Source organism: Python bivittatus, unplaced genomic scaffold (genome assembly GCF_059951505.1).
Source record: "Python bivittatus isolate LINGU-HERP-01145 unplaced genomic scaffold, Pbiv_v1 ctg000650_np1212, whole genome shotgun sequence".
In the NCBI taxonomy this organism is placed as follows: Eukaryota; Metazoa; Chordata; class Lepidosauria; order Squamata; family Pythonidae; genus Python; species Python bivittatus.
The window spans coordinates 1,063,581-1,089,960 of record NW_028277093.1 but is presented as its reverse complement, the minus strand read 5'-3'; the positions used below and the strand labels follow the sequence as shown (position 1 = coordinate 1,089,960).

The 26,380-nt window shown below is 41.8% G+C and overlaps 1 protein-coding gene across 1 annotated transcript in view; it reads right to left on the bottom strand.

The window, feature by feature from the left end:
- LOC112542504 (uncharacterized) overlaps positions 1–24,939 on the bottom strand; it is a 35,415-nt gene extending 10,476 nt beyond the window's left edge. Inside the window, exons 1-11 of the mRNA XM_088151192.1 lie at positions 24,893–24,939; positions 21,857–22,460; positions 21,445–21,559; positions 21,250–21,317; positions 19,686–19,815; positions 15,184–16,331; positions 9,124–9,657; positions 8,700–8,814; positions 8,507–8,574; positions 7,204–7,333; positions 1,220–2,358 (exon numbers count right to left, since the gene is read on the bottom strand). Of these exons, the coding sequence (XP_088007318.1) occupies positions 1,220–2,358; positions 7,204–7,333; positions 8,507–8,574; positions 8,700–8,814; positions 9,124–9,657; positions 15,184–16,331; positions 19,686–19,815; positions 21,250–21,317; positions 21,445–21,559; positions 21,857–22,348 (3,939 nt within the window). The 5' untranslated portion in view covers positions 22,349–22,460; positions 24,893–24,939. The remainder of the gene's footprint in view (positions 1–1,219; positions 2,359–7,203; positions 7,334–8,506; positions 8,575–8,699; positions 8,815–9,123; positions 9,658–15,183; positions 16,332–19,685; positions 19,816–21,249; positions 21,318–21,444; positions 21,560–21,856; positions 22,461–24,892) is intronic.
- Between the last annotated feature and the right edge of the window lie 1,441 nt (positions 24,940–26,380).

Below are 26,380 nucleotides of genomic sequence, written 5' to 3'. Positions count from 1 at the left end.
GTCTGTGCACCCATGGACTTCCTGAAACAAACTGTGAGGATCTGTTTTCTGATGAAGCTACTACAAAGGCATCTTGTGTCACAGATGCTGGCGAAACGTTAGGAAACAAAACTTCCAGAACACGGCCACAGTGCCCGGAAGACCCACACCAGCCATGGAATGGAGTTAACTTCTCTGTTCTTTTCAGTCCATTTTTTATTCTCCGGTTTGACCCAGAACAATCAATGAGCAGTGTTTGAATAAACATCTCCCCCCCCCCCGCTACAATAAGAACCGCAAGTATTTCAGGCAAAGTGAACAGCATTTACTGAGGGGGGTCAACTCTATATAGGCTATAGAAACAAATAATATATACATTCAATATTTGTGTTAGATGTGTTGTTCCAGGAACTTGGGAGTTCTAGCCTGGTGTGCAATTTTGCCCAATAAACACACCAGGGTGGAGATAATAAAATATTTATTCTGCGCAGAGTAAGATGCCTGGGAATAATTTCCAGAGCAGGCACACCTATTTGTCAATCAACCCAACATTTATGCATTCTTGAAATGAAGAACTACATGATCATTGGCAGACAGTAATTACTCACACCTTGGGTGGGCAAAACTCTCCCAAAAGGTGGGCACTTTGTTATTGCTAAGGGAAATATGAGCTAGGTGGTATCTTCTCTCTCTCCTTGTTAGCGCTGGTGAGCCCAGCGGGTTCCTCCTGTGGGGAGGTATCACCCTGCTGGCACTTCTCAGCTCCAACTGATAAGAAATGCTGTATTCAAAGAAAAAAGAATTTTGGACCCGGTGTGCAACTTAATTATGTTCCCAGCAACTAGTGAAGGTCAGTTCTAGGCCATACACGTTTATGATGCCTTCCTCAAATTAACCCTAAAATCACCATTCCATCAGATGCATCATGAAGGAATGAATCAAACAATAGAAGACATTGATTTTAGATAACATTCCACAAGTGGCAAATTTATGGGTTATATCACTCCCTTTCCCAGTTGAGTTTCTTTCTGTCTTAACACGTGCAAGTGTATTCAAGGACTCCAGAATATGCTCCTGATTGCTTAATTGCAGAAAAGGCTAGTTTTCACAAATCAAAGGAAATGTCCTTGGCTCAGAGGAAAAACATGGTTTCCTAAAGTTAGAACTAGAGACCTAGACTGCCATGCTAAAATGCTACTACAGTATAACCTTTTTAAAATGCTAATAATGAAGCCTAAAATTCCAGGTAACAGATCCTTTTATGGGAAGCAAGATAACTACTCTGAATAAAGGTCTTTCCACATTTCACACAATCATATGTCTTCTCCCCTGTGTGGATCCTTTTATGGGAAATAAATTCACTGCTATCACTAAACCTCTTTCTACACTCCACACATTTATATGGTTTCTCCGCTGTGTGGATCCAGTTATGGAAAGTAAGATGACTGCTTGTTCTGAAGCTCTTTCCACACTCCGTGCATTTATATGGCTTCTCCCCTGTGTGGATCCTTTTATGGGAAGTAAGATTTCTGTGTTGACTGAAGCCCTTTCCACATTCCACACATTTATATGGCTTCTCCCCTGTGTGGATCCTTTTATGGGAATTAAGGTGACTGCTTTTAGTAAAGCACTTTCCACACTCTCTACATTTATATGGTTTCTCCCCTGTGTGGATCCTTTTATGGGAAGTAAGGGAACCACTATCATTGAAGCTCTTTCCACAATCTCTGCATTTATATGGTTTCTCCCCTGTGTGAATCCTTTTATGTCTCAAAAGGGACCCATATTCACAAAAGCCCTTTCCACATTCCATACATTTATATGGCTTCTCCCCTGCATGGATCCATTTATGGGAATTAAGATTGCCCTTCTGAGTAAAGCTCTTTCCACACTCCATGCATTTATAAGGCTTCTCCCCTGTGTGGATCCTTTTATGGGAATTAAGATTACCCTTCTGAGTAAAGCTCTTTCCACACTCCATGCATTTATATGGCTTCTCTCCTGGGTGGATCCTTTTCTGAGATGTAAGGGACCCATTTTCATGAGAATGAGTCAAAGTCCAACTGTAATTTTTTCCATTGTCTCTGCATATATAATCTTCTCCTTTGGTTTGGGTTGAGTAGTGTTCATTTACATCTACTTTGTCTCTGAATAGTTTTACACTTTCCCCAATGTATTTTTTCTTTCTTTTTCCTTGTTGGGCAACAAAGTCTTGCATCTGAGCATCAATGGAAGATGAACTTTCCTTATTCCAACTATTTGACTGCTTTCTCTCTTGCCTTTCTAGTTCCATTTGAATTGCAGGCTTCTCCGTTCCGTCTCCACGCCTGATCATTTGGAGTGGTTCCCTGGAATCTTTATTCTCCTGCCCATCATTACCTTCAAAGGAAAAGAGAAATGGAAATGATTGCAAGGTTAGGAAAGAAGATCAAATTGTACGAAGTGATATGAATTTCCTTCTGAAATTTTGCCAAATCCCAATATCTTGCAGGTTTGCATGCTTACAGTGGCATGTATAGGAATTATAATTTCTTTGAAAATATCTAAAGCATCCTTTTTGTTTAGAATTATGCTTACATATTCTAATTTCACCCAGAGTCAGCTTTGAGTTAAGGAAGAATCAGGGGAAACATCCCAGGAGGTATTAGGAGAAAACCTAACGTTTATTGGAGGGGGGCCAAATCCAGCAGAGACCTGTGAGAACTAAATCAATTTTGAGAGTCGTCCTTTTCTTCCTATCCAAACTACCTTCCATTTACTCTTCATTTTCCTCTTGCCAAAATCACAGGGTTGCAGAGAAAAAAAAGCTGGAGTTCTTCTATTAACCCTAAACAACATCTTTGCAATGGAAAAATGGCACCATTTTGCCCCTAATTCTAAGGCTCCGGCTGGAAATGGAAAAGAAGAAAAGCCATTGATCCAAGAAAGGCAATCCTTCCTGGGACAGACAGGGAAGCATCTGGGCCCAAAATGCTGAAATCAGTGTGATGGAGCTGAGCATTTCAAGCCAAGGAGTGAGTTTCTCAGATACGTTGAAACAGAAATGGAAAACTTCACCAGATGAGAAATGGCACAGGATGCATCTTAGCAGAGAGCCATCAACTCTTTCCTTCCTTGGAGCAGGAGCAGTCAGAACGTTTCCTTCTCCCTCTCAGGAGATGACATCTGGTTGGAGATTTAGAAATAGGTGATTGCACCTAAAGAGTGCCAATATTTGACGTTACCAAAAAACACCGGCCAATATCATTGTTAAACAAGGATTACAAGTTGTTTACAATGTTTCTGACTGGAAGGATGCAAATAGCCTTTAAGAATTTATTCATGAAGGTGAGGTTTTTTGGGGGGGAATATTGAGAACAACATAATGAAAAACAAGCTGCACTGCTCTAAAGATGCAGAGAAGGCTTTTGACAATTTGAACTGGACTTTCTTCTTTACAGTTTTGGAAGATAGGACTTTGGAGAGAATTTTATATAAATGGGTGAATCTGATCTATACTTTGCAAAAAGCACAAATAATTTTTAATGGAGAATAACAAAACCTTGTGAGATACAAAACAACAAGGATGCCCTTAGTCTCTGCTCCCAAGGGCATTTGCTGAGGATTTGGTGGTAATTTTGGAAGATCCTTTGGAGGGAATAGAAATATTAATGGAAAAATTAAAGGAATTTCATATTTTAGCAGTTTTTAAGATTAATGATCAAAAGGCGAAGATGTTAAAAAAATATGAAAATGTAAGATCAAATAGAATTGATGAGAAAAACTGGTTTTAAGATTGAGAAAAAAGTAAAATATTTGAGTATTACTATGATCAATACTGTATGAACTATATGTTATTTTAAAATAATTCTGTTAAACCATGGAATGAAATTAAAAAGAATATGTTAAGATGGGAGAAATTACAATTGTCATTGTTGGGGAGAATTTCTGTGATAAAAATGAGTGTTATGCCTAGAATGATGTTTTTGTTTCAAATAATACCTCTTTTAATAACTTATGTACTATTTAAGCAATGGCAGAAAGATAATTCTAGGTTTGTATGGCAAGGGATAAAGCCACAGGTTGCATATAAAATTCTCCAAGATGCAAAGGAAAGAGGAGGATTGGGTCTGCCCGTTCTGAAATGGTACTTTGCAGCCAGCTGTTTGGTTTGGATGAAAGAATGGGTGTTGCTGAGAAATAAGAGAATTTTAGAAATACAGTCAGGTCCAGAAATATTGGGACATCGACACAATTCTAACATCTTTGGCTCTATACACCACCACAATGGATTTGGAATGAAACAAACACAATGTGCATTAACTGCAGACTGCCAGCTTTAATTTGAGGGTATGTACATCCAACTCAGGTGAACGGTGTAGGAATTAAAACAGTTTGCATATGTGCCTCCCACTTGGTAAGGGACCAAAAGTAATGGGACAATTGGCTTCTCAGCTGTTCCATGGCCAGGTGTGTGATATCCCCTCAGTACCCCAATTACAATGTGCAGATAAAAGGCCCAGAGTTCATTTCAAGTGTGCTATTTGCATGTGGAATCTGTTGCTGTCAACTCTCAAGATGAGATCCAAAGAGCTGTCATTATCAGTGAAGCAAGCCATCATTAGGCTGAAGAAACAAAACAAACCCATCAGAGAGATAGCAAGAACATTAGGCGTGGCCAAAACAACTGTTTGGAACATTCTCAAAAAGAAGGAACGCACCGGTGAGCTCAGCAACACCAAAAGACCCGGGAGACAACGGAAAACAACTGTGGTGAATGACCGAAGAATTTGTTCCCTGGTGAAGAAAACACCCTTCACAACAGTTGGCCAGATCAAGAACACTCTCCAGGAGGTAGGTGTATGTGTGTCAAAGTCAACAATCAAAAGAAGACGTCACCAGAGTGAATACAGAGGGTTCACCACAAGATGTAAACCATTGGTGAGCCTCAAAAACAAGAAGGCCAGATTAGAATTTGCCAAACGACATCTAAAAAAGCCTTCACAGTTCTGGAACAACATCTTGTGGACAGATGAGACCAAGATCAACTTGTACCAGAGTGATGGGAAGAGAAGAGTATGGAGAAGGAAAGGAACTGCTCATGATCCTAAGCATACCACCTCATCAGTGAAGCATGGTGGTGGTAGTGTCATGGCGTGGGCATGTATGGCTGCCAATGGAACTGGTTCTCTTGTATTTATTGATGATGTGACTGCTAACAAAAGCAGCAGGATGAATTCTGCAGTGTTTCGGGCAATATTATCTGCTCACATTCAGCCAAATGCTGCAGAACTCATTGGACGGCGCTTCACAGTACAGATGGACAATGACCCAAAGCATACTGCAAAAGCAACCAAAGAGTTTTTGAAGGGACAGAAGTGGAATGTTATGCAATGGCCAAGTCAATCACCTGACCTGAATCCCATTGAGCATGCATTTCACTTGCTGAAGACAAAACTGAAGGGAAAATGCCCCAAGAACAAGCAGGAACTGAAGACAGTTGCAGTAGAGGCCTGGCAGAGCATCACCAGGGATGAAACCCAGCGTCTGGTGATGTCTATGCGTTCCAGACTTCAGGCTGTGATTGACTGCAACGGATTTGCAACCAAGTATTAAAAAGGGAAAGTTTGATGTATGGTTATTATTCTGTCCCATTACTTTTGGTCCCTTAACAAGTGGGAGGCACATATGCAAACTGTTGTAATTCCTACACTGTTCACCTGAGTTGGATGTACATACCCTCAAATTAAAGCTGACAGTCTGCAGTTAATGCACATTGTGTTTGTTTCATTCCAAATCCATTGTGGTGGTGTATAGAGCCAAAGATGTTAGAATTGTGTCGATGTCCCAATATTTCTGGACCTGACTGTAGAAGATCACAACCTGAGGTTTGGAAGGCATGGATATTTGTGGTACAATAACGTTAAGGTTAATGTAGATTTTAAAAACCATGATGCTAGAAATGCCATATTGAGAATATGGAACAGATACAAACCCAGACCGTGCTTGAAAACACCTTTATGGTGCTCAGCACAAGAAGCATTTTACAGAAGAGAAGCAGCAGGCAAAGACAAAGGGATAAGATGTCGAGAGCTATTAGAACATGGGCAAGGGGAATACCAAATGAAGTCAAGAGACCAATTGATGGCTGTCAATGGTTTCCATATTGAAAGATATCAGAAAGATTCAAGGTAGATAAAAGGACCTATGGTATTGAACAACATAAGACAGAATTTGAACCTGAATTATGTACAAAGGATGAACAAGTAATTGCTAAAATGTATAAATAGGTTAAAGAAAGTATGATAAAATGGGCCAAGAATTTTGGTCATAATATACAGATGGAACAATGGGAAAATATGTGGTTGAAAGGATTGACATTTACATTACGTTATAATCTAAAAGAGAACTTTTATAAAATGAGGTACCATTGGTATATGACACCAGAGAAATGATCAAAAATGTATAAACCTACTTCAAATTTATGTTGGAAATGTGGACAACATGAGGGGTCATTTTATCATGCTTGATGAACTTGTAAAAAAGCTAGATTTTGGATTCAAATACATACAGTGATACAGAGAATTTTAAAGATCAACATCCAACTGAAGCCAGAATACTTTCTGTTGGGACTCATGGACAGACAGATTGAAAAGAGTCATGGAAGACTGTTTCTGTCTATGATAACTGCAGCAAGACTGTTATACGAACAAAGATGGAAGGACTCTGAAATACCTACAAGGGAGGAATGGTTGATGAAGATGACAGATGAAGATGGCTGAATGGACTTGTTTGAATAGAGAAAGGACAATATCTATATTTATTAATAACTGGAAACCCCTGATGGACTGTTTGCTGAAAAAAGAAAAAATTAACTCATGATCTATGTGTTTGAAGGTTAGAAAGGATAAATTATGGAAAGAAGGAAACTATAATATAATCTTAGAGAGGCTAAAATATAATTGCCTTTAGAACTGCTCTTAAGAAGATCAGAAAACACATCTTCATTACTTTTTCTTTTTCTCTTTACTTGTTTATACTTTTTTCTTATTCGCTTATTACTGTACTCTATCTTCTTTATTTCCTGTTCAAAACTTATTTGTTCTTACTTTGATAAAATTTATTTAATAAAATAATAATGATGATGATGATGATGATGATGATGATGATGATGATGAAATAGCTGATGGCATCTAACTACAAAATGTCTTCCAAATCTCTGACTGGAGAATAGCAAACCCTTACCCAGAGAGGCCACGGTCCTATAATTTTCCAGCATGACTTCCCAATGCAGCGCTTTTTGCTGGGGATCCAGCTGAGACCACTCCTCCTCGGAGAAATACACAGCCACCTCCTCGAAGGACACAAGACCCTCCTGGACAAGGAAAAAAAACAGAACAAACCCAGGAGAATTTGCAAGATCTGTCCTATTCTTCCCAAATTCCCAAAGTGAAGATATGCACTAAGTCAAATGACTATACATGGGAGGATTCCAAGGTTTAGGTGAGAAAATAGACAGAGCCAAAAGCCTTTAACTGAAGAAATATTTCAGGGAGGTTTGATCAACTTGGTTGGTTCTGCAGGGCTTTCAGTGCCATTCAGTGAAAGTGACCACAGTTTCCTTCTGGATCGATTGATATCTATCCATCTATCTGTCTATCCATTCATCTATCATCGAAAAACTCTCAGCGTCTGGAGGAAATCAGCTGGCAGATGGGCCTTGGAAACCCCACCAATTAGTGATTCCAATCCTTCCTGTGTTTGCAGAAGGAAATTTGGAGGGGGGGGTTCTTTCTAGCATTTCAGCAAATGGCTTATGGTGTCCCCAGAAGAACCAATCCTGTCCATGGTCAACACCTTCATGAAAGTGCAGGGAAAGTGCAGCCATGGACTTTTGTGGGGGGCCATCAATATCTAGAGACACGCAACCCAATTTCTGCACCTCCACAGATTGCAGGGAAGCTGCTATTGGTCCAAGGCATTGGCTGAATGGAAGACAAAAAGCTGAAGAAAAATTCCTGGGAAGGACATTTCTTAGCCTTTGCAAAGCTGGATTTTTTGTCTGAGAAATTATTTGCCTTGTTTTGTGCCTTGATTACATACTCTTTCAGAAAACATTTATTTAGAGACTCTTCTATCTGTCCACCTTCGTGGGTTTTTAATAGTTAGTCTTAACTTTTAATCTGATGGGGTTATTTTTCTTATTGTTGTAAACAAGGCTTTTTAAAAATGGTAATGAGCCACTGTGAAAGAATTAGGAACAAAATGGGTCTCTTTTGGGCAGTTGCTACATCTATGATAGTGTTATTCCTATCCCTTGAAAGATCTTTTTATAAATTTCATTATTAAATATATACTACAGGAGTAACTAACATGAGGAGAGTTAAATACTGGTCTTAAAAAAAGATTTCCTAATAAAATCACATTTGAATCTTCTATGTTGCTCAGGGACATGAAAATAACCCAGCCCAAACAAGAGGGAAAAATGGAAGGAGAGAGTGAAGGGAAGGGAGAATACAAATCTAATAAATAAATTTCCTCCTCTTACTTGAGTTAGAGATTCAACTGCTGTTTCAGCTCCACCATAAGAAGGAGTCAACTTCGTTCTACTCTTCCCTGTGAGGGAGACAGAATTTTAAAATGCATAGTTAATAAAATAGGAGGAAGTATGCTGCAGAAGAGAAGATGTAGAGAAGATGAGAGTTGGGATCTCTCTGGGGAATGGGAGGACCCTCGATTACCTCCTGAGGTGTCCTGACTCAGATCTTCCTGAGAGATCCTCCTGAAGAACAGCTCCTGAGGGGGATTTGAAGGATTCCTCCTTCCCTCAGGATCTCTGATGTCCACAGTGAAGGACTTGAAATAAGAGGCGGGAGAAAAGAAGAAGAATTAACAGATATCACACAACATGAAGTGGATTCTTGTTCTCTGAACACAACTTCAAAGCCCTCAATGTCCATCAGTGAGGCTGGAAAGTAAGAAAGGAACGGCGGTCGCAAATCTGTCTTCTAGAATGGATAACAAAACAATGTCCAACAAGAATTAGTGAAACATCTCCACAAATTATGAATTCCAGAGAACTCTGGTAGGCATGGGTTAAGAATTCAAACACATTGTTTATTCCATTCAAACCCCTTCTGAGCTCCCAAAATGAAGGTCTCTCACCTCCAACTCGACCTGGTCCTTCTGCTCCTCCGCCTGGCTCAGGAGGAAGCCTTCCACCAGGGCCACTGCCTGGGAGGTGGTCTCTGCTCCACATTCCTGCACCCAGCTCTCCATCTGCAAGGGCAGAAGGACCAGGAACTGCTCCAGAACAACCATGTCAAGCAGCTGTGCTTTTGTGTGCTTTTCTGGTCTTAACCATTGACTACAAAAGTAGTGGAGACGGCTGCAAAGTCCTCGGGGACCCTCAGCCTCCTGGTATTGGACGCTCCTGAAGTTCTGTGGCTGAACTTCTGAACAGATGGTTTCCTCCTCCAGGATCTTCTGCCCACTTCTTGCCCAGGTCTCCCCACACCTGCCAGGCTGAACAGCAGAAGGGCCTTCTCCAGTCCCCTCACTTGCTAAAGGTTGTGTCTCCATTCTTTCTCTGTCCTGCAAAGCAACTCCAAATGGGTCCATTGAATCTTGTGAAACTGCAAATGCCTTTTCGTTCATAGGTCTGTTCCTATAGATGCAGGAATGACCACAGCAGGCCATTCAGCCCTCTTTGCCCAAGAGATAATTTTGTCTATATGTGAGACATACAAATGGCTCCCAGTTTGTGTGTCTGAGATGGAAAAGAAAAGAAATTCCAAGAATTAGAAAGTGGTGGATTTAATCACTGAACAACACTCATCCCCATGGAAGGAAGTATTTTTCTGAGCTGGTAGAGAATTGCACTGGCATTGAGCAGATAGATCCTCTCTGTTTGTGTTTGTGTGTGTGTGTGTGTGTGTGTGTGTGTGTGGTGCAAAATATGGGATTGACTTCCACCAAGGACTTGGAACACTGAACAAATGCATTTCGGAGCATTTTCTATTTCTTTTTTCTCACAAAGAAGGCTTTGCTTTTTAAAAACCTAGATCTACATTCACCTACAAGCAGGTTCACACAACATGCCAAACCCAAACAGGTTAAGAAATCATGAAAGTTCACTTCACATAAAATGAAATGCCAGTGAAATGACCCTGGCTTGGGATGTGCCATTTCCCTTTTTTCAGGGTTTGCTTTTCAAGAGCCAAGTCACACTATGACACGCAAGGAGGTTCACACAACATGCCGTAAGCCCAAACAGATCCACAAACCGCAGGGGCCGAGTTCACACAAAGCACAGGGCTTGAAAGAACAGAGTTTAAGATGATGTCCTGGTTCACTCACCCTCCTAAGACATGTGGAACTGCAGAGGATCCAACCCTATTTTAGCCCCATCCAGCACAAGGTGAGAATGCAGGCACAATCTTTGGCACCTCCTTCCTTGCAAAGCTTTTCTTCTTTCCTGCTTGAGATTTGCAATGCAAACTCTCCCTCTCCCCCCACTCAGGGGCTTTTCCAGATCCCCTCCTCCTTCCTGGGGATCCTGGAGTTATTCCTGGGGGCAACACGGCTGGTCTGGAGCTCTGGGCTGGTCTGGAGCTCTGCGTCGTCCCTGCCTGTTAGGTGCATGGAAAGGGATGGCAGGGAAACATGGGGTCTGGGCTATCCACTCCCAGGACTCAGAAGATTGAACCTGGATGAGGACTTGGCAGGTGTCTCTTCCTTCTCCAGCATGAGAACCCTCTGTCTCCCTTTGCATCGGAAGAGGCCCCCCCACTCATCCAGGGCCACATCTGGATCTCTCCCCGTAAGACTTTCCAGCAGCCTTTTTACCTCCTGTGAAGCTCAAAGGGTTAAAGAGAGAGAGTGCAGCATCCTAGAGGGGCAAACTGTAGTGATGTCACTCCCTTCCCACCCTCCTCTGGAAAGCCACCTGTGGGATTCGCCCTCCAGTGGCCCAATGCTGAAGCGCAGGTGTTCTCTTCTGTTTGCAGAGGGAGCCCCCTGGTGGATTCTGTGTGCAGTGCAGGTGCTCATGCAAAGAAGGGAGAAAGAGTGCATTTTCCATGGGGGGCAGGAGGAAGGAGGCTGTCATGTCCCCCCTCATCAGGAAGTCTTCTCAATCAAGCTGCTTTTGACAAATTTAGAACATCTCCAACCTTCCATTTTTAAGGAGAATGTCATGTCCCTACGTAGATGGAGCAGAGGAAGCGAATACATGAACAAAAGAGAGGGAGACTGCACGGCCTCCACGTACAACAGATGTGAGCTGATCCTCATCCCCCCTTCAGGACATTTGCACTACTTTTACAAACTCTGCTTTATAACTTCCTGAAATTTGCTCCTTCCTTTACAAGCCTCACACTCATCGCAATCCAATCTTTTCACTTTGCACCGAGATTTCACTGAGTTTCTCTGCCTCTGCAGGGTGCAAACCTTGTGAGATTGAGATTCACTGACTTGATACTCGAGCTGCTTCTTCACTGGGGAAACTGATTTGAAATTTCCAAGAACACAACACACAGAATTGGGCCGCGGAGGTGGCCATGAGCAGGAATTACCCCAAAGCCCTTTATATAGGGAAACCTTGCTTTTCTTCTTGAAAAGGGCAAAGAGAGAGCCCACCCTCTAGAACTCCAAGACACGGCACTAGTGTCCTCTAGGAATTCTTAGAAAGTGCAGTTAGCGGGAGCGCCAAGAGAGAGCGCTCTTCAGCCAGGCACCCTGCGGAGTTGTGGTTCTCTGTTCATTTAGACTAGTGTTGTCCAAACTTGGCCACTTTAAGATGAGTGGACGTCAGCTCCCAGAATTCCCCAGCCAGCATGACGTCCACTCATCTTAAAGTGGCCAAGTTTGGACAACACTGATTTAGCCAATTAAGCTGCAGCTTTTGCCTGTCTAGCTCTGCTAGATTGGAATTGTATGGCACCTTTTATTTCCCAAGTTTCAGTGAAGCCAAATAAGAAGACTTGAGATGAGGCTTTTAACAGAGGTTTTATTGGCCAAGGAAACCACCTGGATGGCTCAAGGAGTGTTGCCCAGAACCACACCTTGCAAAGCAAGCAACAAAGATTTTATAGGCATATTCAGATATTTCAGATAGTACATCCCCTCATATCCATACAAGGGAATTTTGGGATGACCCAGGGAAAAGTAAAGGTGGGCCTAAAGAGGTGAATCTAAGTTTAAATACCTAACTTCTTTGGAATTTAGGGCCTCTCTCGTTGCAACTTCTCTGCCTGGTACCGATCTAATTTATTGCTTCTAAGGAAATGGGGTGGGGGACTGCTGTGCTCTCTTAGAAGGCAATCAGGCATTCAACAAAGGGATAAGGTGGGGGAAATAAACGCTGTGCTCTTTACAAAGCAAGTTAATCCTTTGTAAATAAGATAGAGTGCACTATCACATGCATGCCCACACATTATGAGAGAGAGTAAAATTGTGTATCAAAACAATGCCCTTCAGAATGTTACTCTCCCTTGGGAAGAGATCTTTCCTTATTCAGTCAAGGAGATCTTGCTAAGTTCAAGGAATGTTCACCTGAACAGATTGGCGGTTCCTGCTACATGTTAATCTTTTTTGTGTCTAATTGTAAATTTTTAAACTTTTGCCCTGGCCACAGCAGGAAGATTGAATGAGAGGAAGACGACAATATGGTGAGAGGAGGGGCTTGATTCCCTTCTCACAGCAGTTTCTACATCTTCCCCTTATTAATGTCTAGGACCCGTCTGTGATCTTGTAAACAGTGAGAAAACCTCTGTGGAGGATCAAAATTCACTTTCCTCAAGAACAGCCGCTCCGAAGGACCTGTGGAGATTCGAAGAGGCCTCAGAAATGAGCGAAATCCTGTCAGAAACGGCAGGGCGGTCAAAAAACAAGAACAAGGAGCCTCTCTTTGAAACACAGCTTGTGTCTTGCGGTTGTTGGCAAACTCAGGCCTGAAGCGGTGGAAGATGGGGGCAGGCAGGGACACAGGGAGGGAAGCCGCGGGTTAGGGAAATTAAGATTTGCACTGATTTTTATTTAGTTAGTTCAATTTATACAGCTGCCCTTCTCAAATTCGTGACTGGGCGGCTAATAACGGTTTGAAACACCAAGTGGCAGCCTGCAACAATGAGAATAATCCTGAAGAAAAAGAAATATCAAAAGAAATCAAGTTCCAAATTGGAGAAAAAGCTTAAACTCATGGACGTTCTAGAAATTTTACCTCAAAAAAGGCACTGTGGTGGAGAAATTAACAGCGGGAGAATTGGGTCTCGTGTGACTAGAGAAAAGGTGGAATTTCAAAATGAAGGAAGGCAAATAGTGAAAACTGAATATAAAGCTCAAATACCATGAGGAAAAAAAAATCTGTTTTACTTAGGGGTTGAGTAGGGAATTTGCCTCAAGAAATACGAGTAGGAAGCTTAAGACTTTTGGTAAATTTAAGGCAACCAGATAAACAGAGAAAAAGAATGTACAAATTTACTTCTAGCCAAAAGAACTGAAGACTCAACTAGTTTGAAGAGATTCTTCTGTATTTGGAGGTGCAATGCAAGAAAAAAAGAGATTTTGCTACAGTGAGTGAAACAAAGAATTTAAATGGAGGGGGAAAAGTAGCTAAAAGCCCATTGTAAAAGAATGGAGTTCACGTCTCTGTTCTTTTCAGCCCATTTCTTTATTCTCCAGCGTGACCCAGAACCCTCAGTGGGCAGTATTTGAATAAACACCTTCAAACCAGCATCAGCCTCTGAAACCCTGAAGGGTGCCCCCCACCCGAATCCTTCCAACATTTTTCATGTTACTAATTTTTAAATAGAAAAGTAAATTAGTAAATAGAAAGAGCATTTAATACATGCCTGGAAAGTAAGCGCACCATTGATAATTAATTTTATTTCAATCAAATTTAGACTTTTTCTTAGCCCTCCTCACACCAGAGAAAGGCAAATGTGGCCCTAATGCTTGAACAAAGTCTTTTGCACATGCATTTCAGGGGCTTCTCCTCATTCTGGCTCCTTTTGTGAGAGAGGAATTCTTCATCCGGAAGCTCTTTCCATCCACTCTACATTGATATGCATGTGATGATTCTCTCATATGATGAGAGAAAATTGACCAAAAAAGGTTCCAACCTTCTGCATCCATTCTGGGTGACTCAGGTCTCACTTCTACACCTTAGATGCGAGTCTGATTATTTTTTGGTATCTTCATATCCCAGAGGCATTTCTGTCTGTTGGTCAGGAGGAACTGAAGAAGTTTTTCTTAATTTCATATTTTATTTTGCTCCCCGTTTGATGGTTTGCAATGTCAGCACACTAGAGTCACTTTCATTCTCATTCTCCTGAGTATCCCTAACTTGGGAGAGGAAGAAGGAAGAAGGAAGAAGGAGGGAGGGAGGGAGGGAGGGAGGGAGGGAGGGAAAGAAAAGAAAAAGAAGGAAGGAAGGAAGGAAGGAAGGAAGGAAGGAAGGAAGGAAGGAAGGAAGGAAGGAAGGAAGGAAGGAAGTCGGTCATGAAAAATGCAAAACACAAATCCTCTTAGTTGTCACTTTTAATTCAATATCAAGATTATTCAATGGAAGAATTCAATATTCTATTCTACCTCTCTCTGTATACTTTGATGGAACTTGAGTTCCCTTTGGATTATAATAGTGCTTCAGAATCCAGAATATCTCTGCTGCACCATTTCCATCTTTTGGGGAGGAATGTAGGGTCCTCTGATGAACGGTGAGTGTATTAAGGAATGAGAAAGGGAGGGGAAAACAATTGTAAGCAGACTAGGCAAAAGAAGGAAAGTTTAAACTACGGCAAGTGACTGTGAATCAGTTAAATTTCTATCAGCTTTATATAATAAAGCTTTGTCTTGAAGAGATGCATCAGGGAGATGCAGCTCCTTCTACAGCCTGGGGAAGCAGCACCTGTTAAATGTCTGCCTGTTCACATCCCTCCCAGAAACATGGATCAACTGGAAACTGGAATAAACATAAACTTAAGAACAAAAGATTTTCTGTTATTGATGTGCATTAGCATTGGCCACCTAAAATGACAGTACCTTCCAAACTCCACAGTTCATAATTAAAACGGGATGTACCCATTGTTTTTGTTTTCATTTCATTTTCATTTTAGACTCTAAGAGGCTGCAAGTTGTGAGGGTCAGACTCAAAGCACTTTCCTTTCCTAGTTAAGTATATATCAATAGGAAATGCATAGATCTAACCAACAAAATCTAGAATTTACATGGACTCTCACCCAAATGGATCTGTGTATGGCAAATTAGGTCATTGCTCCTCCTGAAGCTCTTTCCACACTCCACACATTTATACGGCTTCTCCCCCGTGTGGATTCTTTTATGGGAAGTAAGGGAACCACTTGTTCTGAAGCTGTTTCCACACTCTCTGCATTTATACGGTTTTTCCCCTGTGTGGATCATTTTATGTCTCATAAGAGATACATTTTCACAGAACTCCTTTCCACACTCCACACACTTATATGGCTTCTCCCCTGTGTGGATCCTTTTATGGGAAGTAACATGACTGCTATGTGTAAAGGTCTTTCCACACTCCATGCATTTATACGGCTTCTCCCCTGTGTGGATCCTTTTATGGGAAGTAAGGTGACTGCTCTGAATAAAGGTCTTTCCACACTCCATGCACTGATATGGCTTCTCCCCTGTGTGGATCCTTTTATGTCTCATCAGGGACCAATTTTCACAGAAGCCCTTTCCACACTCTCTACATTTATATGGCTTCTCCGCTGTGTGGATCCTTTCATGTCTCATCAGGGACCAATTTTCACAGAAGCCCTTTCCACACTCCATACATTTATATGGTTTCTCCACTGTGTGGATCCTTTCATGTCTCATCAGGGACCAATTTTCACAGAAGCCCTTTCCACACTCCATACATTTATATGGCTTCTCCCCAGTGTGGATCCAATTATGGGAAGTAAGTTGACTGCTATCAGCAAAGTCCTTTCCACACTCCATGCATTTATATGGGTTCTCTCCTGTGTGGATCCTTTTATGAGATGTAAGGAACCCATTTTCATGAGAATGATTCAAAGTCCAACTGTAATTTTTTCCATTGTCTCTGCATATATAATCTTCTCCTTTGGTTTGGGTTGAGTAGTGTTCATTTACATCTACTTTGTCTTTGAATAGTTTTACACTTTCCCCAATGTATTTTTTCTTTCTTTTTCCTTGTTGGGCAACAAAGTCTTGCATCTGAGCATCAGTGGAAGATGAACTTTCCTTATTCCAACTATTTGACTGCTTTCTCTCTTGCCTTTCTAGTTCCATTTGAATTGCAGGCTTCTCCGTTCCGTCTCCACGCCTGATCATTTGGAGTGGTTCCCTGGAATCTTTATTCTCCTGCCCATCATTACCTTCAAAGGAAAAGAGAAATGAAAATGATAGCAAGGTTAGAGAAGAAGATCAAATTGTACGAAGTGATATGAATTTCCTTCTGAAATTTTGCCAAATCCCAATATCTTGCAGGTTTGCATGCTTACAGTGGCATGTATAGGAATTATAATTTCTTTGAAAATATCTAAAGCATCCTTTTTGTTTAGAATTATGCTTACATATTCTAATTTCACCCAGAGTCAGCTTTGAGTTAAGGAAGAATCAGGGGAAACATCCCAGGAGGTATTAGGAGAAAACCTAACGTTTATTGGAGGGGGGCCAAATCCAGCAGAGACCTGTGAGAACTAAATCTATTTTGAAAGTCGTCCTTTTCTTTCTATCCAAACTACCTTCCATTTATTCTTCATTTTCCTCTTGCCAAAATCACAGGGTTGCAGAGAAAAAATGCTGGATTTCTTCTTTTATTGTTCAGTCGTTAAGTCATGTCCGACTCTTCGTGATCCCATGAACCATATTGCGCCAGGCCTTCCTGTCCCTCACTGCCTCCCTGAGTTTGCTCAGTTTCATGCTCATTGCTTCAGTGATGCTATCTAACCATCTCATCTCATTTTGCCCATAATCCTAAGGCTCCGGCTGGAAATGGAAAAGAAGAAAAGCCATTGACCCAAGAAAGACAATCCTTCCTGGGACAGACAGGGAAGCATCGGGCCCAAAACACTGAAATCAGTGTGATAGAGCTGAGCATTTCAAGCCAAGGAGGGAGTTTCCCACTGATAAGTTGAAACAGAAATGGAAAACTTCACCAGATGAAAAATGGCACAGGATGCATCTAAGCAGAGAGCCATTGACTTCTTTCCTTCCTCGGAGCAGGAGATGGCCAGATCTTTTCCTTCTCCCTCTCAGGAGATTACATCTGGTTGGAGATTTTTTAATAAGAAACAGCTGATTGCATCTAAAGAGCGCCAAGACTTGATGTTACCAAAAAACTACCAGCCAATATCATTACTGAACAAGGATTACAAGTTGTTTACAATTATTCTGACTGCAAAAATGCAAATAGCTTTTCAAGAATTTATTCATGAAGATCAAGGTGTTTTTTTACCTGAGAGATAGTTAAGAGATAACATTAGAAATGATTTGGAGATTTTGGAATATTTAGAACAACATAATGAAAAACAAGCTGCACTGATCTTCTTAGATGCAGAGAAGGCCTTTGACAATTTGAACTGGACTTTCTTTTTTAAAATTTTGGACTTTGGAGAGAATTGTATTAAATCAGTGAAATCTATTTATACTTTGCAAAAAGCACAAATAATTGTTATTGGAGAATTAACAAAACCTTGTAAGATACAAAAAAGGGACAAAACAAGGATGCCCTTTGTCTCCGCTGAGGATTTGGTGGTAATTTTGGAAGATCATTTGGAGGGAACAGAAATACTAATGGAAAAATTAAAGGAATTTGGTATTTTAGCAGCTTTTAAGATTAATAATCAAAAGACGAAGATGTTAACCAAAAATATGAAAATAAATGTCAGATACAACTGATGAGAAAAACTGGTTTTAAGGCTGAGAAAAACAAAATATTTGGGTATTAGTATAACCAATACTGTATGAACTCTATGTTATTTCAAAATAGTTTTGTTAAGGCATAGAATGAAATTAGGAAGGATATGTTAAGATGGGAGAAATTACAATTGTCATTGTTGGAGAGAATTTCTGTAACAAAAATGAGTGTTCTGCCTAGAATGATGTTTTTGTTTCAAACAAACCTGTTTTGACAATTAATGTACCATTTAAGCAATGGCAGAAGCATAGATCTAGGTTTATATGGCAAGGGAAAAAGCCACAAATTACATATAAAATTCTCCAAGATGCAAAGGAAAAAGGAGGATTGGGTCTGCCCGATCTGAAATGGTACTTTGCAGCCAGCTGTTTGGTTTGGATGAAAGAATGGGTGTTGCTGAGAAATAAGAGAATTTTAGAAATAGAAGATCACAACCTGAGGTTTGGAAGGCATGGATATTTGTGGTACAATAACGTTAAGGTTAATGTAGATTTTAAAAACCATGATGCTAGAAATGCCATATTGAGAATATGGAACAGATACAAACCCAGACCGTGCTTGAAAACACCTTTATGGTGCTCAGCACAAGAAGCATTTTACAGAAGAGAAGCAGCAGGCAAAGACAAAGGGATAAGATGTCGAGAGCTATTAGAACATGGGCAAGGGGAATACCAAATGAAGTCAAGAGACCAACTGATGGCTGTCAATGGTTTCCATATTGAAAGATATCAGAAAGATTCAAGGTAGATAAAAGGACCTATGGTATTGAACAACATAAGACAGAATTTGAACCTGAATTATGTACAAAGGATGAACAAGTAATTGCTAAAATGTATAAATAGGTTAAAGAAAGTATGATAAAATGGGCCAAGAATTTTGGTCATAATATACAGATGGAACAATGGGAAAATATGTGGTTGAAAGGATTGACATTTACATTACGTTATAATCTAAAAGAGAACTTTTATAAAATGAGGTACCATTGGTATATGACACCAGAGAAATGATCAAAAATGTATAAACCTACTTCAAATTTATGTTGGAAATGTGGACAACATGAAGGGTCATTTTATCATGCTTGGTGAACTTGTAAAAAAGCTAGATTTTGGATTCAAATACATACAGTGATACAGAGAATTTTAAAGATCAACATCCAACTGAAACCAGAATACTTTCTGTTGGGACTCATGGACAGACAGATTGAAGAGTCATGGAAGACTGTTTCTGTCTATGATAACTGCAGCAAGACTGTTATACGAACAAAGATGGAAGGACTCTGAAATGCCTACAAGGGAGGAATGGTTGATGAAGATGACTGATGAAGATGAAGATGGCTGAATGGACTTGTTTGATTAGAGAAAGGAAATTATGTAGAAATTATCTACATTTATTAGTGACTGGAAATGTAAAAATTATCTACATTTATTATTAACTGGAACACCCTAGGAACTTCTGACTTACAGGTTTGAAGATTTAGAAAGGATAAATTATGGAAAGACGGAAACTATAATGTAACCGAGGAGAGAGAAGTTAAAATATAATTACCTTTAGAACTGCTCTTAAGAAGATCGGAAGATGCTTCTTTATTACTTTTTTCTTTTCTCCTTTACTCTTTACTTCTTTATATTTTTTTCAGATTCACGTATTACTTTATATTATCTTCTTTATTTCCTCTTCAAATCTTTTATTGTTCTTACTCTGATAAAATTTCTTTAATAAAATTATCATAATAAAAAAAATAAATAGCTAATGGCATCTGACTACAAAATGTCTTCTTGAACTCTCTGACAGGAGAGTAGCAAACCCTTACCCAGGGAGGCCACGGTCCTACTATTTTCCAGCATGACTTCCCAATGCAGCACCTTTTGGGGAGGATCCAGTTGGGACCACTCCTCTTCGGAGAAATACACAGCCACCTCCTCGAAGGACACAAGACCCTCCTGAACAAGGAAAAAAAGAACAGAAGAAGCCCAAGTGGATTTGCAAAATTCCCAAAGCAAAGATGTGCACCAAGTCAGATGGCTCTGCTTGGTAGGATTCCAAGATTTAGGTGAGAAAATGGACAGAGCCAAAAGCCTTTGACTGAAGAAATATTTCAGGCAGGTTTGATCAACTTGATTCTGCAGGGCTTTCAGTGCCATTCAGTGAAAGTAACCCCAGCTTCCTTCTGGATCGATTGATCTATCTATTATCCATGTATATCTATCTATTTTTATTTTTATTTTATATTTCAAATTTAGTCACTGCCCATCTCACTCAGTGAGTGACTCTGGGCAGTTTTCAGTAAAAACAAAAATAAATACTGGTTAAAATACTGATTAAAATACAATAAACCAATGTTCATTAATAAATCTAAATCAATCTATGTATTTATTGATCTATCTATCATCTGTCAATCTATCTATATCTCTGTATCCATCCATCCATCACCAAAAGACTCTCAGCGTCTGGAGGGAATCAGCCAGCAGATGGGCCTTGGAAACCCCACCAATCAGTGACTCCAATCCTTCCTGTGTTTGCAGAACAAAATTTGGATGGGGGGGGGATTCTTTCTAGCATTTCAGCAAATGGCCTATGGTGCCCCAGAAGGACCAATCCTGTCCATGCACAACACCTTCATGAAAGTGCAGGGAAAGTGCAGCCATGGACTTTTGTGGGGGGCCATCAATATCTAGAGACACACAACCCAATTTCTACACCTCCACAGATTGCAGGGAAGCTGCTATTGGTCCAAAGCATTGGCTGAACAGGAGATAAGAAAGCAGACAAAATTTGCTGGGAAAGACATTTCTCAGCCTCTGCATAGCTGGATTGTTTGCCCTCCAAATCCAGGCACAAATCAGAGGATTAGAAATTACTTTGCAAGCCAAAAGTGCCTTAATTACGTGCTCTTTCAGAGCAATTTTTACTTAGAGACTTTTCTGTCTGGCCACCTTCATTGTATTTTATTAGCCTGTCTTATTTTTTAATCTGATGCTTTTTTTCTCTTATCACTGGTTGTAAGGAAAGCTTTTTAAAAATGGTAATGTGCCATATGAGTATTTACATATTTTTGAACAACCTTGCCCAATTTCATGTCAAAGAATTAGGAACAAAATGGGTCTCTTTTGGGCAGTTGCTACATCTATGATAGTGTTATTCCTATCCCTTGAAAAATTTTTTATAAATTTCATTACTGTAAACTAGGGGAGTAACTAACACAAGGAGAGTTAACTACTGGTCTTAAAAAAAAATTCCTAATAAAAATCACACCTGAATCTCCTATGTTGCTCAGGGACATGAAAATAACCCAGCCCAAACAAGAGGGAAAAATGAAAGGAGAGAGTGAAGGGAAGGGAGAATACAAATCTAATAAACAAATTTCCTCCTCTTACTTGAGTTGGAGGTTCAACCCCTGTTTCAGCTCCACCATAAGAAGGAGTCAACTTCGTTCTACTCTTCCCTGTGAGGGAGACAGGATTTTAAAGTGCATAGTTAATAAAATAGGAGGAGGTATTCTGCAGAAGAGAAGACATAGAGAAGATGAGACAGCTGGGATCTCTCTGGGGAAAGGGAGGACCTTCAGTTACCTCCTGAGCTGTCCTGACTTGGATCTTCCTGAGAGATTCTCCTGAAGACCAGCTCTTGAGGGGGATTTGAGGGATTTCTCCTTCCCTCAGGATCTCTGATCTCCACAGTGAAGGACTTGAAATAGTAGGCAGGAGAAAAGAGGAAGAATTAACAGATATCACACAACATGGATTCTTGTTCTCTGAACACAACTTCAAAGCCCCCTTCAGTGAGGCTGGAAAGTGAGAAAGGAACAGGTGCCGCTAATTTATCTTCTAGAATGGATAACGGAACAATGTCCTACAAGGATTAGTGAAACGTCTCCATGTATTATGAATGCCAGAGAACTCTGGTAGGGCGGGGTTAAGAATTCAAGCACATTGTTTGTTCCATTCAAACCCCTTCTGAGCTCTCAAGATGAAGGACTCTCACCTTCAACTCGACTTGCTCCTTCTGCTCCTCCGCCTCGCTCAGGAGGAAGCCTTCCACCAAGGCCACCGCCTGGGAGGTGGTCTCTGCTCCACACTCCCGGACCCAGCTCTCCATCTGCAAGGGCAGAAGGGCCAGGAACTGCTCCAGAACAACCAAGTCCAGCATTTGCGCTTTTGTGTTCTTTTCTGGTCTCAGCCATCGACTACAAAAGTAGTGGAGACGGCTGCAAAGTCCTCGGGGACCCTCAGCCTCTTGGTATTGAATGCTCCTGAAGTTCTGTGGCTGAACTTCTGAACAGATGGTTTCCTCCTCCAGGATCTTCTGCCCACTTCTTGCCCAGGTCTCCCCACACCTGCCAGGCTGAACAGCAGAAGGGCCTTCTCCAGTCCCCTCACTTGCTAAAGGTTGTGTCTCCATTCTTTCTCTGTCCTGCAAAGCAACTCCAAATGGGTCCATTGAATCTTGTGAAACTCCAAACACCTTTTCATTCATAGGACTGTTCCTGTAGCTGCAGGGGTGACCTCAGCAAGCCATTCAGCCCTCTTTGCCCAAGAGATAATTTTGTCTATATGTGAGACATACAAATGGCTTCCAGCTTGTGTATCTGAGATGAAAAAGAAGATAGATTCCAAGAATTAGAAAGTGGTGGATTTAACCATCGAACAACACTCATCCCCAAGGAAGGAAGTATTTTTCTGAGCTGGTAGAGAATTGCAGTGGCATTGAACAGATACAGTCCATTTGGAAAGTATTCAGACCCCCTTCAGTTTTTTCAATTTTGTTATGTTGCAGCCTGATACTACAATCATTCCAATTCATTTTCTTTCTCATTAAGCTATACTCAGTACCCCATAATGACAAAGTGAAAACAGAATTTTAGAAATGTCTGTAAATGTATTAAAAAGGAAAAACTGAAATATCACATTGGCATAAGTATTCAGACCCTTTGCAACAACACTTGAAATGCTTGGCACACAGCCAAGACAACACAGGAATGGCTTAGGGACAACTCCATGAATGTCCTAGAGAATGTCAGGTCCCTCTTGATCCTTGCTGAGCTACACCTTGATTGGAGTCCACCTGAGGTAAGTTAAATGGATTGGACATGATTTGGAAAGGCACACACCTCTCTACAGAAGTCCTCACGGCTGACACCACATACTGTATCAGAGCAAAAGCCATGAGGTCAAAGGAACTGCCTGCAGAGCTCAGAGACAGGATTATTGCAAGGCACAGATCTGGGGAAGGCTACAAAAAAAATTCTGCTGCACTGAAGGTTCCCAGGAGCACAGTGGCCTCCATAATTCTCAAATGGAAGAAGTTTGGCACAACCAGGACTCTTCCAAGAGCTGGTCGCCCGCCCAACTGAGCAATCGGAGGAGAAGAGCCTTAGTATGAGAGGTGACCAAGAACCAAGGTCCAGAGATCCTGTGTGGAGATGGGACAAAGTTCCAGAAGGACAACCATCACTGCAGCCCTCCACCAATCTGGGCTTTCTGGCAGAGTGGCTAGACGGAAGCTTCTCCTCAGTGCAAAACACATAAAAGCCCACTTGGAGTTTGCAAAAAAGCACCTGAAGGACTCTCAGACTATGAGGAACAAGATTCTCTGGTCTGATGAAACCAAGATTTAACTGTTTGGCCTCAATTCTAAACGTTATGTCTGGAGGAAACCAGGCACCGCTCATCACCTGCCCAATACCATCCCAACAATGAAGCACAGTGGTGGCAGCGTCATGCTGTGGGGGTGTTTTTCAGCAGCAGGGACTGGGAGACTGGTCAGGGTTGAGGGAAAGCTGAATGGAGCAAAGTACAGAGATATCCTCAATGAAAACCTGTTCCACAGTGCTCAGGACCTCAGACTGGGCTGAAGGTTCACCTTCCAACATGACAATGATCCTAAGCACACAGCCAAGACAACACAGGAATGGCTTAGGGACAACTCTGTGAATGTCCTAGAGTGGCCCAGCCAGAGCCCTGACTTGAACCCTATTGAACATCTCTGGAGAGACCTGGAAATGGCTGTCCACCGACGGTCCCCATCCAACCTGATTGAGCTTGAAAGGATTTGCAAAGAAGAATGGCAGAAAATCCCCCAATCCAGGTGTGCAAAGCTTGTCACGTCATACTGAAAAAGACTCGAGGCTGTAATTGCTGCCAAAGGTGCTTCAACAAAGTACTGAGTAAAGGGTCTGAATACTTAAGTACATGTGATATTTCCGTTTTCCCTTTTTAATAAATTTACAGACATTTCTACAATTCTGTTTTCACTTTGCCATTATGGGGTGCTGAGTGTAGATTAATGAGAAAAAAAATTGAACGATTGTAGTACCAGGCTGCAACATAACAAAATTGAAAAAAGTGAAGGCGGTCTGAATACTTTTGGAACGCACTGTAGGTCCTCTGTGTGTGTGTGTGTGTTTCTCACAAGGAAGGCTTTGCTTTTTAAAAACCTAGATCTACATTCACCTACAAGCAGGGTTCACACAACATGAGAAACCCCAAACAGATCCACAAACCGCAGGGGCTGAGTTCACATAAAACACGGGGCTTGTAAGAAGGTAGCTTAAGGTGATGTCCTGGTTCACTCACCCTCCTAAGACATGTTGAACTGCAGAGGCTCCAACCCCATTTTAGCCCCATCCAGCACGTGGTGAGAATGCAGACACAATCTTTGGCATCTCCTTCCTTCAAAGCTTTTCTTCTTTCCTGCTTGAGATTTGCAATGCAAACTCTCCCTCTCCCCCCACTCAGGGGCTCTTCCCAGGAAATGGGGCGTGAAGGGCTCCCCCAGATCCCCTCCTCCTTCCTGGGGATCCTGGAGTTATTCCTGGGGGCAACACAGCTGGTCTGGAGCTCTGCTTTCCCCCCATCTGTTACATGCATGGAAAGGGGCGGCAGGGGAACATGGGATCTGGGCTCTCCCACTCCCAGGACTCAGAAGATTGAACCTGGATGAGGACTTGGCCTGTGTCTCTTCCTTCTCCAGTACAAAAACACTCTGCCTCCGTTTGCATGGGAAGAAGCCCACACTCACCCAGGAAGACTTTCCTGCAGCCTTTTTACCTCTTGCGAAGCTCAAAGGGTTAAAGAGAGAGAGTGCAGTGTCCTAGAGGGGCAAGCCATAGTGATGTCACTCCCTTCCCACCCTCCTCTGGAAAGCCACCTGTGGGATTCGCCCTCCAGTGGCCCAAAGCTGAACCGCAGGTGTTGCCTTCTGTTTGCAGAGGGAGCCCCCTGGTGGATTCCTTGTGCAGTGCAGGTGCTCATGCAAAGAGGGGAGAAAGGGTGGATTTTCCATAGGGGGCAGGAGGAAGGAGGCTGTCTTGTCCCCACTGATTTCTCCATCCAACTGCTTTTGACAACGTTAGATCCATCTCCAACCTTCCATTTTTAACAATGGTTCTGGAGAAAGTCACATCCCTGCGTACAGGGAGCAGAGGGAGCGAAGGAACAGACAGGAAATGGAATTCAGTATTCTTCTTACTCCAGAGACTCAAAATAATCCTGCCTTGATTCTGCACCCCATAAAAGAGGTCAGCAGGAAACTCTGACAGGCTTTCAAGATTCTGTTCTTATACCCCACAACAATATCGTAGAGCTCCAATGGGCTTTGCGGTGTCCGATTCCTGACCTGGCTTGCCTGAGAGGGCTGATGCTCTGCAACTGCAGAGAGCCTTAGAGGAAGCAGACGATTTGGCTCCTTGGCAATCCACACTTATGGATGACTTATGGAGAGACCAGGACTGGAGGAGTGCAGCCCTCCTTGAACTCCCAGGGGCTTTCAGTACCCCTGACCATGGCCTTCTTCTGCAACAGCTCTGAGGGAATGCAGCGTTCTGCACTGGTTCTCCTCGTTCCTGAGGTAGTGATGGTAGAAGAGAGATCTGTCCAGAGACATCTATTCTGTGCGTGCTCCAGGGATCTCTCCACTTACCACTCCTTTTTAAGATCTACGTGGAACTGCTGGGGGAGACCCTTCTGGGCTTTCGAGGTTTAAGCCGGTCTAGGGTCTTTGTCCCCAAGGGGCACAACCACCACAGAAGGCAACCACAGAATGCATTTCAGCTACAGATGTGTAGGTTGATGGAGTCCAAGTCCCAAGAGAATGGCCCTTCCCCTGAGGTTTGGGTCACACTGGGAGGAGAAGGGTTAGCGAGGAGGAACTGGTGTTGCAGCTTCATCAACTCTAACTAGTCTTGGTGTCCTTCTATTTCTCCTGACTCCCTCTCTCTCAGCCACCTCCATTCGTCCTAGCTTCAGATTAACTTCCATCCTTTCCAGAAAAAAAATTAAGAGCCTGGAGGTGTGTGATGTTCATGCATGGCCAGGAAAGAAAAACAGAAAGGGAAATCTAACAAAAACTTTGGGGACTCCATAGCTCGGCCCAGCCATCAGCTGACTCCAAAACCAACTTTAGAGAAGGTGCCCAAAGGAAGTGAGGTTCCAGGCGCACAACAGACCATTAAAGAGAGAGAAAATAAAATACAAAAAACTCCGAACATGGTTCTAGCTACAGCTAAAC